At 43.9% G+C, this 12,979-nt stretch overlaps 1 protein-coding gene across 1 annotated transcript; it reads right to left on the bottom strand.

Annotated features, from left to right (window-relative positions):
- Positions 1 to 9,207: 9,207 nt before the first annotated feature.
- On the bottom strand, positions 9,208 to 11,553 carry LOC123106656 (ABC transporter G family member 5-like). The gene has a single exon (XM_044528756.1). The coding sequence runs from the start codon at positions 11,373 to 11,375 to the stop codon at positions 9,330 to 9,332; it is 2,046 nt and encodes a 681-aa protein (XP_044384691.1). The 5' UTR covers positions 11,376 to 11,553; the 3' UTR covers positions 9,208 to 9,329.
- Positions 11,554 to 12,979: the final 1,426 nt, after the last annotated feature.

Genomic DNA, 12,979 nt, shown 5'->3' with positions numbered 1-12,979 from the left:
GGGGAGGGGGTGCTTCATGCCTTCTTTTTTCTATTATATATTACGAAAGAGTACAGAGATCAATTACAATGAGAGGGTAGTCGGAAAGTTGGAAGAACTCGACGTGATCTACCATATTCAAACAATAAGCGTAATCCCTATGCCTATGCATAAAATTCAGGGGAAAAGTCTTGATAGAGTTGATGTTCACCACTTCGGTCTATTTAGAGTGTATCCCAGATGGATTCCTAATTATTTGTATGGTAACTATACCCCTCATAGCATCTCTAATAGCTCTCCTATCAAAAAAGAAAGAAAAAACTATCGTTAAACGGGAGTTGAGCCAAAAAATAGCTCTCCAATAGCTCTCGTAAACCTAGTTTTTTAAAGGGATCATGTCTATTTCTCCAAACTTCCATCATGTTTACGGGAAGATGACCCTTCCCGTATAATTTGGCGGGCTGGAAACCGCTTGAAATTTCACGGGAGAATACCCTCGCACAACCCCCACTCCCTCGCGCCGTGATGTCTACTACACAACCTTCTTCTTGTAGACGTTGTTGGGCCTCCAAGTGCAGAGGTTTGTATGACAGTAGCAAATTTCCCTCAAGTGGATGACCTAAGGTTTATCAATCCATGGGAGGCGTAGGATGAAGATGGTCTCTATCAAGCAACCCTGCAACCAAATAACAAAGAGTCTCTTGTGTCCCCAACACACCCAATACAATGGTAAATTGTATAGGTGCACTAGTTCGGCGAAGAGATGGTGATACAAGTGCAATATGGGAGGTAGATAAAGGTTTTTGTAATCTGAAAATATAAAAACAGCAAGGTAACTAATGATAAAAGTGAGCACAAACGGTATTGAAATGCTAGGAAACAAGGCCTAAGGTTCATACTTTCACTAGTGTAAGTCCTCTCAACAATAATAACATAATTAGATCACATAACTATCCCTCAACATGCAACAGAGAGTCACTCCAAAGTCACTAATAGCGGAGAACAAACAAAGAGATTATGGTAGGGTATGAAGCCACCTCAAAGTTATCCGTTCTGATCGATCTATTCGAGAGTCTGTAGTAAAATAACACGAAGCTATTCTTTTCGTTCAATCTGTCCTAGAGTTCGTACTAGAATAACACCTTAAGACACAAATCAACGAAAACCCTAATGTCACCTAGATACTCCAATGTCACCTCAAGTATCCGTGGGTATGGTTATACGATATGCATCACACAATCTCATACTCATCTATTCAACCAACACAAAGAACTTCAAAGAGTGTCCCAAAGTTTCTACCGGAGAGTCAAGACGAAAACGTGTGCCAACACCTATGCATAAGTTCACGAGGTCACGGAACTCGCAAGCTGATCACCAAAACATACATCAAGTGGATCACATGAATATCCCATTGTCACCACAAATAAGCACATGCAAGACATACATCAAAGTGTTCTCAAATCCTTAAAGACTCAATCCTATAAGATAACTTCAAAGGGAAAACTCAATACATTACAAGAGAGTAGAGGGGGAGAAACATCATAAGATCCAACTATAATAGCAAAGCTCGCGATACATCAAGATCGTATCACCTCAAGAACACGAGAGAGAGAGAGAGAGAGAGAGATCAAACACATAGCTACTGGTACATACCCTCAGCCCCGAGGGTGGACTACTCCCTCCTCGTCATGGAGAGCGCCGGGATGATGAAGATGGCCACCAGAGAGGGATTCCCCCCTCCGGCAGGGTGCCGGAACGGGTCTAGATTGGTTTTTGGTGGCTGCGGAGGCTTCTGGCGGCGGAACTCCCGATCTATTCTGCTCTCCGATGTTTTTAGGGTATATGGACATATATAGGCGAAAGAAGTCGGTTAGGGGAGCCACGAGGGGCCCACGAGGGTGGGGGGCGTGCCCAGGGGGGCAGGCGCGCCTCCCTGCCTCGTGGCCACCTCGAAGCTTCCCTGACGTCTACTCCAAGTCTCCTGGATTGCTTCCGTTCCAAAAATAACTCTCCCAAAGGTTTCATTCCGTTTGGACTCCGTTTGATATTCCTTTTCTTCGAAACACTGAAATAGGCAAGAAAACAGCAATTTGGGCTGGGCCTCCAGTTAATAAGTTAGTCCCAAAAATAATATAAAAGTGTATAATAAAGCCCATAAACATCCCAAACAGATAATATAATAGAATGGAACAATCAAAAATTATAGATACGTTGGAGACGTATCACGCCGCCACCATGTCGAGCTGCCGTTGCAACACCATAGTGTTGCGGCCACGCCTTACCGCGTCGCCCCGCCTCATCACACCGACCATCATCGCATGCCTTTCGGTCATGCCGTCCCACCTCCCCATGTGGTTGCACCGTCCAGCTGTCCAAGAACTGCCACCGCCGCTCGTATGCACCTCCACACAATTTCGCCGCAAAGGTATCTGAAGATTTTCTTGATTCAATTTTATGTTTCAACAAATTTTTGTTCAAAAATGTGTGTGCTCATATTGTTTGTTATTGTTTTCATTGTAGATGAACACTCTTGTTCAATATTTTGTTGAGGACTCGTGTTAGTATGAGGTCGATGAACTTGAAATGTTGATTGCTTTCTCTGCAGACACGATGGAAAATAAGAAGCTGATGTGGGGAGGTTCAATGTCTGATCATCTTGCATTTCATTGGAACAGGAAAACCGGTCATGACAAGCTAATGAATGACTATTTTGGTGAGAATCTGAATATCGTGTTTGTTCCTGCGCATTGCTCATGTTGTGGAAGATCATTGCACGTACTTTACACAAAGAAGAAATCCAGTTGGTCAACAAGGTCATAGTAGTTTGAAAAAGATTTCACCGGCCATGTGAATGCTTGCATATGGTTGTCCAATTCATTCTATTAATGATTGGATTGGAATGGTATAGCGTACTTGCATCAAGAGTTTGAACAAATTTGTGAAGTCTGTCATTGAGAAATTTGGTGAAGAATATATCTGAGCTCCAAACTGAAGAGGACACTACAAGAATTCTTGAGATGGGTGCATCAGGCTTTTCCGGTATTCTTGGAAGCATCGAATGCATGCATTGAAAGTGTAACAATTGTTGTACAACATCGCATGGATAATTCAAAGGAAAAGGTACAGATGCAACTACAACTCTAGAAGTTATGGCATCAAATGACCTATGGATTTGACATTCACATTTTGGATTGATAGGATCTAAAAATGATATAAATGTGTTGCAAAGATCTCATCTGTTTGCAAGGCTTTATATTGGAGAGGTACCTCTAGTGAATTTTGAAATCTAGGCGTCAATACAACATGGGCTACTTCTTGCTGATGGCATTTATCTTGCATGGAGAACAATTGCGAAGACAATATCAAACCCTCAAGGTAACAAGAATATTCATTTTGCTAGGTAATAAGATGCATGTTGAAAGGATGTTGAGGGGGCATTTGGGGTTCTCCAAGCTCGCTTTGTGATTGTTCATGGTCCTGGATAGTTCTGGAAACAAAAGGACTTGTGGCAGATCATGCCCACGTGTGTGATATTGCATAACATGACAATGGAGGATGAGAGGGAACAACCGCCTAACTATTGCTATGAGAATGAGGGGAACAAAGTTTACATACCACCGGTTCAGCCACAGAGGGATGAACAATGATTGCAAAAATTTCTTGAAATGCATTGATAGGTTGAAAACCGCGCCAGTCATGAACAACTTCGTGATTATGTAGTTAAGCACTTGTGCACGATTCATAGGCAATAAACTTTGTACTGTGTTCTATTTACAATGATTTGGACCCTTAATTATGTTTGAATTTAACTTTCGAACCAAATTTCAAATATTGTGGACTTGAGATTATTATCAAGTATGTGTGTTTGATATAATATTGTGATGCCCTTAGGTGGTGGCGCTCTAATTGGATTCACTGGCTCATACTTATTTCCCGGAAGGGTCCAAATACAATCTCCACAACATCGGGCCTCTAGTGATTTAACTTACTATCAACAACCCCACCATCAGTATTCCTAATAGAGTTCCTCCGCGAACAAGGTCGATGTAGATTGTCACTATCTTCTTTCATCTTTGATAGTTGAAAATCATTTTTTCGTTGCTTCCAAAATCCGCATATCTTTAGTTAGTCGTGGTCACTGACAGAGTCCTAGAATGGCTGAGATTTAGTTCTTACACATGTGTCAGTGTGTCCTTCTCAACACATTATGCCATCGACAATTGTGAATGGCAACGCAACTAGGCTTGACGTTTACGATTTACAACAAGTTTCCACTTTCCTTGGGTCACGACGTCTACATAAGACGCTCCCGTGACACTAATTCTTGCGCAAACGCAACAGAGCTAATATCACACAATCTTAATAATTCAAGTTGCTACGATTTCGGTTGCTAGGATGTCCATGAAACAAGTTAGACGCCTCTAATCATTTTTGCAATTTTATCGTGGTTCCTACAGTTTTCATTGCAAACAAGTAGCTACTTACGTAACCATCAAGCATGTTTGCTTCAAGTTACTAGTTTAACTTTCATGAAACAAGATCTTGATGAAACTCTGGAGGCCCATATTAAACTTCGTTAAATGTGTGACCCTGATGGATTAGATCTACAAGTCATTCTCTTCGCAAAAATTGATATTTCTTGACTAAAATGAAACCCAAAGAGATCGATCCGTGACGTTGGTCTGACAATCAACATACTCAAATGCAGCATCAAAGAAACACCATACCTCTATAACAAAGTCTCACGATGCCATCAAGATAAAAAAAAATTCAATTGAAGGGAACCAACAAGAACATCAAGTAAAAGATCCAATCTATTACCCGCACAGTTATTATTTTTGCAATGCACGCACATCACTATGTGCCCTAGATCGTACCTGCATCTACTCACAGTATCGCATTGATACAACTGTTGCGAAACATAGTACAAAATAAAAAAATTCATGCCAACGATCAAAAGCTAGGACCAACTATGAAGATGCAACAAGGTAGATTAGATCATTACCAACAAACTCAGTGGGAAGAAGAGGTTGGTGAAGATGTGTGGATTCCCACAGTTAGATTAAACCTCCCAGCCGCGAGAATTTCTCATGATCTAGGATCAAAGGTACAACCCCTCTACGATATCCACACGTATGGAGTCTAGGACAAAGGGCAACCGAAGGATAAGGAAATGGACTAGCCTTCTGGTGGTGAGAAGTTACACACACACACACACACACAGAGAGAGAGAGGGGGGGCATCCAACCATTCTGTGTGGGATAGGAGGGTAGCCCCTTCTCTATATTTATAGGCGTAGTGGGAGGGCTAAGACTTGGAGGAGGGGCTCCCTCCCCTAGGGTCGGCCCACCAAGGATGGTGCGCCCCCCAAAACTTTGCCACCCCCCTTGCCATGCCCCCTAGGACCTGCGGGTGTGCCCCATTTGGGGCGTCCAAGGCCCATGTGACTACCCCCCCCCCACTTGGGCCGGGAGCAACTCTCTAGCGCCTTCCGCAACTTTCCGAAAGGTTCTAGAAAATTCTAAAAATGGGACCGGTGAGCCTTAATCATGTGACCTTGCAGATTTAATATGCAAACATGACCGGAACACCTTCTGGTCAATAATCAATAGCGGGATTTGGACACCCATATTGAAAAGCCTGCATACATATGCATATATTTGTCGAGTGAACCTTTTGTTTGCGCACATAATTCCCTTGGCTTCGCTATACATAACAAAACCCAAGGCGAGACTTTTGTCGGTATTCTTGTGAATCCACAACTTGATCATAAAACCAAGTTATCATCATTACCGATGTTGTTATCTTTTCTCGTTTTCATATTCTGCTATCCCTGTGATCATATTACGCCGTGTCTAACCGAACAATGATGGATACCATAATACCGAGTGGCCCCGTAGTATTTCTCCATCCTCGGAGGAGAAAAATCCCAGTCTTGAACTATCGAGTCCCTAGACATGTACTCCCTCTGTCCATCTATATAGGGCCTAATATGTTTTTCGAGGCTAACTTTGACCACATGTAGAGCAATAATATATGACATGAAGTTACATAAAGCATACCCTCGAATTCATACGTGAAAGGAGCTTCCAATGATATAATTTTTACATTATATATCTCATATACTATTGATCTTATCAACAGTCAAAGGCAACCTCGAAAAATGCATAAGGCCCTATATATATGGATGGAGCGAGTATACTTTGCCAATGTACCCGAAAGTTGTTGTTATAATTATGCAGTTACGGGTAACGTTTGACAAACCCAAAGTAACCATTCAGCAGGAAGGTACACAACATTCTCATGGTCTAAGTATGTGCGTATATGCTAACCGTTGATATGCTAACCATGTGTAACTACTTTTGTAATGAACGATTGTAATAATCTTAATTTACCAAATTAATATATGGGGGTTTTCAAAAAAAAGAAGTGACGGTGTGATCTCATAGTATATCATTTAGTTGGTTTTGTTTAACACCATTGTACTGCTAGTAATGTGCTCTCATTGTTGTCGGCGTTGTCCTTGTTACTTTAACAATGCCCTATGATCAGTAAAACATGATCATCATGCAATATATGAGCTAGTAATAGAGGCGAGACTAGAGAATTACTTGGTGTTTATGTTTCCACATATGCAAATGTTTTCTCTAAATCTCATATTCAAGGAGCATCACAATTATAGCACAGAAATATAAACATTAATCATGAACATGAAAACAAAATAATACTTTGTCATTGCCTCTGTGGCATATTTCCAACATTATGTTCCTTCATTATAAGATCATCTGAGATAGGTCCATATAAGCAAAGTAGAGTTATTACTCACATTGCGGGGTAACGAAATTGAGTAAAATATGTGCTATGTGTCTGTCCGATTTGTATCCTTTGCAAACAAATCTACATATGACTACCATACTAATATCATGTACTCCCAACGTTCACAAATATAAGGTATATAGTTTTTCCAAAATCAGATGTATATAGACACGTTTTAGTGTGTTTATTCACTTATTCAGTCTGTATGTAGTCCATATTAAAATAGAGAAAAATATATTTTTCGTCCCTCAATTCTTGACGGAGGCTAGATTTGGTCCCTCAACTTCAAAACTGGACAATTTACATCCTTAACTACTGAGACCGGAAAAGATTCATCCCAGGTCACTGTTTTGACCGGTTTTGGTGCTGTCCCACCCCGGCTTTGAGCGTGCCGACTCAAATTCACGTACTTTTTCAAATACGTGAACTTTTTAAAATCTATGTACTTTTCTCAACCGCATACCTTTTTCAAGTTCACGTACTTTTTTCGAATCCGCGTAGTTTTTAAAGTTCATTTAGTTTTTTCAAATTCATGTATTTTTTAAAAATTGCCGTACTTTTTCATATCCGCGTGCATTTTTTAGAAAGAGTTCAGGAATTTGAAAATTTTATGCGAACTTGAAATGTACATGGATTTGGACTTCTTTTACACAAAATAGAAAAAATATGTGGATTTGAAAATTATGTCAACTTGAAACAAATGTGTGAATTTCAAACAAAGTTCATGGATTGGAAAAGGAACACGGTTTGAAAAAAGTACACTAACTTTAAAAAGTATGCGGATTTGAAACAAGTATGCGAATTTCAAAAATACTTCATAGATTTGAAAAAAAATACTTGGATTTGATAAAATTATACGAACTTGGAAAAACACGCCGATTTGAAAAAAATATGCAAATTTGAAAAAATATGGATTTGAAAAAAGTACTAAAATTCAAATATAGTTCATGGATTTGAAAAGGTATGCTTACTTAAAAAAATACGCGACCTTGACAAAATTATATAGATTTGAAAATAGTATGTGAATTCCAAAAAGTTTACGGATATGAAAAAATTACGCGGATTTGAGTCAGCACCTGTCAAAACCGGGGTGAGTTAGCACCAAAACCGGTCAAAATCGAGACCAGAGATGATCTTTGTTTGGTTTCAGCAGTTGAGGTTGCAAGTTGTCCGATTTCAAAGTTGAGGGACCAAATCTAAACTTCACCAAGAGTTGAGGGACGAAAAATATACTTTTCTCATTCAAATATTCAAAACATCTTATATTCATGAATGGAATGAGTACTTTCGAGACATGCATCAACTCCAGCACTGGTTACGTGGCTACCATGCAACAAAAGCTTTGTATGGCATACTAGATCAAATAGGTAAACTTAATAGTGACTTCAATTTAATGATACAAAATTTATATCCGGGTTTCCCTATGTATCAAAATCGATGATCATTTCATTTACTTTCATTTCCCTATGTAGTATAGAAAGGTATTTCTTTCTATCTAACGCTGGGTGGGAGGGGGAGTCGTAAAATGTACATTAAGCGGCAACATACCCACCACCAAAATTTGTGCCATTCAGTCTCTAATCGAATGACATAGATTGTCTTTCTCTTTTTTCACCTCAAACACAGATTCTATTGTAGTCATCCTCGATTGAAAAAAAAAATCATAATACAACGCAAGAGCTTCAGATTTGCAATACACAGGAGGAGTTTAATCTTCTTCTACTCTTTGGGCTCTTCAAATATGTTTCCAGTGTCCACAGACATGTTACATGTGTGTACATATCGTGTACAAGGTAGCTATGGTCGCAGAAGACAATTATAGAGTTCCTTATCATCTATGTCATGTGACGAATACTCTTCGGTCAGCAACAAGTAATATGGATTTTTTTCTTTGTAAGACATGCAATTGTACATATATTTAATTAGTGAAAATACCGTAGAACAATTGTTCTACGGTCAGTGCTTAAAAAGTACAAGTAAAATGGATCGGGGGGAGTAGTAATATTTTGGATTTGATTGCCAAGACTTGTGAATCTAGTTTCAGGGAGATGCATAATTCGTGTTAAAATTCTGGAAGTTGGGTGTGCCTAATTTGACGACATGGTTTCAAGGCGAGAGATTGTGTTCCACTAGCAAAAGATCGAAGGTTGCACCAACTGCTCCAGAACAAAGGAGAGGAGGTAGTTTGGAAATTATTACAAGGATAGTTGAGACATTGTAGCAGCTGAGTAATATGAAAACAGAAGTTAAAAAAACAGCGAATGATGAAAAGAAAGAGTAAGTGAAGGTCATAGTATATTTTATTCAAAAGGAATTGAGTTGGGTGTCTGAAAATAAGTTGGTAGGACTTGGGACACAGGTCAGGTCTCTGTCTCATTCGGACAATCCACTATGCAAAGGCTGAAAAGCACCTAGAGATCGAACAACTCGAATATATAAATCAACACATAAATCAATTACGTATGGTTCCTATACTATAGATATTTTGTATTTGAGAAGAAACAGAGCAAATTTAATGATTTCTCGATGGCGGTCTACTTGCGCTTGTTCTTGCTCCCAACGAGCAAGACGACGTAGAAGAGAGCACGGAAGAAGAAGCCGAATGCCGCCGTGACCAGGAGGCACATCCACTTCCCTAGGTCCGTGACGGCCTGCTGCCTTAGCACGTCGGCGCCGGTGACGACGCACGTGGCGGCCGTCATGTTTGTGCCGAGAGTCGCACTGATCGCGCCGAGCACCTTCAACTTCACGGCCTCCGTCATGCCGGCGATGGGTGTCCCCTCGAACATCTGTACCCCGCGCGCGAAGCACCGGCTCGCGTCGCCGAACTCGTTCTGCAACACAGCCTGGTAGGGATACTTGACGAGCGAAATGTAGTGGAACCATATCCAGTAGTTGGGAATCCTGTCCCGGTTGATGAAGAAGCCGGAGAAGAGGAGGAAGTAGGCGAGGATGGCCACCACCACCGTGTAGCCCACCATCACGTGCGGTACCACCGCCGACAGGAACGTCACGAACCCGCTGCCCGCCCACAGCGACGCGAGAATGATCAGCGCAAAGAAGGCGAACGACGCGCCCCCGCCGGCGAGGCCCACGGCGAAGAACGTGGTCACCGCGAACGCCAGGGACAGGATGACCAGCGGCGGGAAGGACACGACGGAGTTGGCGAGCACGTACGACAAGCGGCGGTACGAGTTGTGCGCCGTCTCGCGGAGGTAGATGTGTCGCTCCTGGACGAACACCGGCAGCGCGTCGGCGCAGACGTAGAACATGGTGGACATTCCCATGGCGAAGAAGCCCAGCCGCTCCTGGACGCCCTTGGGCGTGTCGTCGAGGCGCAGGAAGATGGTCGCCAGGATGAGCCCCGTCAGCATGATGGTGCCCAGGCGCATGCCGAAGAGCTCCGGCATGCGGCGCGTGTTGATGAAGGAGCGCTTGATCAGCACCCACACCTCCACGGTCAGCGGGTTCGCGTACGTCGGCACCGACGACGCCGTCCCTGTGACAGTCCCGGCCACCAGCTTCCCACGACAGACGCTCTCGGATATGGCCACCTCTAGCGGCATCGTGTTGACAGTCTCGATGATCCTGTGGTCTGCTTGCCACCTGGCGTTGAAGTCGGCGAGCAGCGCAGCGCCATCAGGCTGGCGCTCGAGTTCTCTGATGGTGTCCAGCGCGAACTCGGCCGGGTTCTCGTTCTCCGGGATGGGCTTGCCAAACTCATGGAAGAAGGGTATGAGGCCGGCAGGCGTGCCGGCATAGACGGTGCGGCCGCGGGAGAGGAGCAGTAGACGGCCAAGGATGCCGAGGATCCGCGCGCTGGGCTGGTGGATGGTCATCACGACGACGCTGCCGCTCCGCGCGATGTCGAGGAGCACCTGCACCACCATGAACGCACTCGCCGAGTCGAGCCCGGAGGTGGGCTCGTCGAGGAACAGCAGGATCGGGTCGTGGATGATGTCCGTGCCGATGGAGACACGGCGCCTCTCGCCTCCAGAGACCCCACGGTGCCCCTCGTCGCCGATGACGGTGTCGGCGGCGCTGGCGAGGCCGAGCTGGTCGATGAGCGCGTCGACGCGTTCGCGCTTCCTGGCCGGGGAGAGCGCGCGGGAGAGGCGGAACTCAGCGGCGTACATCAGCGTCTCCCGCACCGTGAGCATCGGGTACAGCAGATCGTCCTGCATTACGTAGGCGGAGATGGCGCGGAGGCGGCGGCCGTGGAGGGCCTCGTCGTTGAGCGTGACGGTGCCGCGGAGGCTCTCCCGCTCGATCCGGCCGGCGAGCGAGTCGACGAGGGTGGACTTGCCGGACCCGCTGGCGCCCATCACAGCGAAGAGCTCCCCTTCCCGGGCCTCGCCGGAGATGCCGTTCAGCAGCGCCCTGGTGGTTGACGGTGATGGCGAATCCGTGGACGCCCTGGCGCGGGACAGCAGGCTCGCCAGCCTGCCGCCGCGCGTCCTGACGGTGTACGACAGGTCAGTGAAGGACAGACGGTACGGCACTGGCGCGATGGGCGGCTGACCCGCCGAAGCATCTTCATCGGTGCCGACGTCGACGACGATGTGGCCGGAGGTGGCCATGAGGTCGGGACGACGGCGATCGTTGATCTTCGACGCGACACGACGAGAGCTCGATCGATTGGTGGGTCGGAAATGTGTACGTGCGTGTACGTTAATATAGGTGGTTTGCTTTGCTTTTTGCCTCTCGTGTTTGGTTTGAACTTTGGAATATTGGTGGTGTGGAGATCGCTACGTATACGTACTTGTAATGAACTCGAGTGCCAGGGAAAGGCACAAAAGAACTCGAGTGCCAGAGTTATTATTGGGCCCTAGTGGGACAGCTAGCTAGTCGGCCGTGTACTGTATTTGTGTACCACCAGTACAACTCCGTCTCGATTTATTATCCCTTCATCAAACTCTTTTTTTAGATGACCTTCATCAAACTCTTACGACAATACTTTTGCAATATAGTATTTTTGTTTTTGCAATATAGTATTTTTTTTATATTTTAACCGATTTGATATATTTTTAAATCTGCTAAATATAAATTGTTTCCCTAAATATAAAAGGCTAGTATGAAGTTAAAAAAGTATCAACTAAATATAAATTTATTCACAATTAGATATATTTTTACGATGTACTTATTCAATATTATGGGAAAACTTTGTTTTTGCCACTCTAGCTTTTGATCACTTTGTTTATGCCACTCTAGAATCTGACATTTTACTTTTGTCACTCTTAGTTTTTGACAATACATCACTATTGCCATTATGTGGCAAAAGCAATAATTTTAGAGTGGCAATTGTGATACATTGTCAATATCTAAGAGTGACAAAAGTGAAATGAAAACTTATTGGTTTTGCCACGGAATGGCATTTGTGAAGATTGTCAGAAACTAAGAGTGGCAAAAGTGACATGTCAAATTCTAGAGTGGCATAAGCAAAGTAGGCAAAAGCTAGAGTGAAAAATAAAGTTTTCCCCAATATTATAGTTGTTGATATTTTCTTCTAAATATTTGGTTCAATTTGGAAAGCATTGACATTTTAACTAAATGTATATGACATAATTTGGGGTCAATGACAAGATTGCGTACCTCGCGGATCTCCATGATATTTGTGCTTTCCCGACTAGACCTTGGCTTATCGGGGGAGACTTCAATATGATCCTCTCGATGGAAGACAAGAATAACCCTAACCTCAACCATCACATCATGATCCGCTTTCGCCGATTCCTTGCGAATGAGGGATTGCGTGATATGTACATGCATGGGTGGCGATACACCTAGTCCAGTGAACGTGACAACCCAATGTTGGTCTGCAAGGACTGCTTACTTTACTCTTCTTCTAGGAGCTCCGAGTACCCGCATTGCCTTTTGCGGTGTCCCTTCCGTTGTATCCGACCATCACCCCCTTCTTCTTGATTGTTCCGCACCTTTGCCGGGAGCTAGACAGTGTCTTTTCGCGTGCTTTTGGCCCAAACTAGATGGCTTCCACCTTGTGATTTCTGAGGCGTGGAACTCCGTTGATCACGACACCGAACCATTCTAACGCATTGTGGCACGAATGAAGGCCATGGCTCGCAGCCTACAGCAGTGGAGTGCCAAATCCATTGGCAACACTGTGCTACAACTTTTGGTCACGTGAGCTCATCACTTGACTCAATGTTGCACAGGATCTCCGCCCTTT

The sequence above is a fragment of the Triticum aestivum genome, chromosome 5A (assembly GCF_018294505.1).
Source record: "Triticum aestivum cultivar Chinese Spring chromosome 5A, IWGSC CS RefSeq v2.1, whole genome shotgun sequence".
NCBI lineage: Eukaryota > Viridiplantae > Streptophyta > Magnoliopsida > Poales > Poaceae > Triticum > Triticum aestivum.
This window is presented reverse-complemented; position numbering and strand designations above follow the sequence as displayed.

Excerpts from the sequence above, each read along its gene's own strand:
- LOC123106656 (XM_044528756.1), bottom strand. The coding sequence starts at position 11,375 with ATGGCCACCTCCGGCCACATCGTCGTCGACGTCGGCACCGATGAAGAT.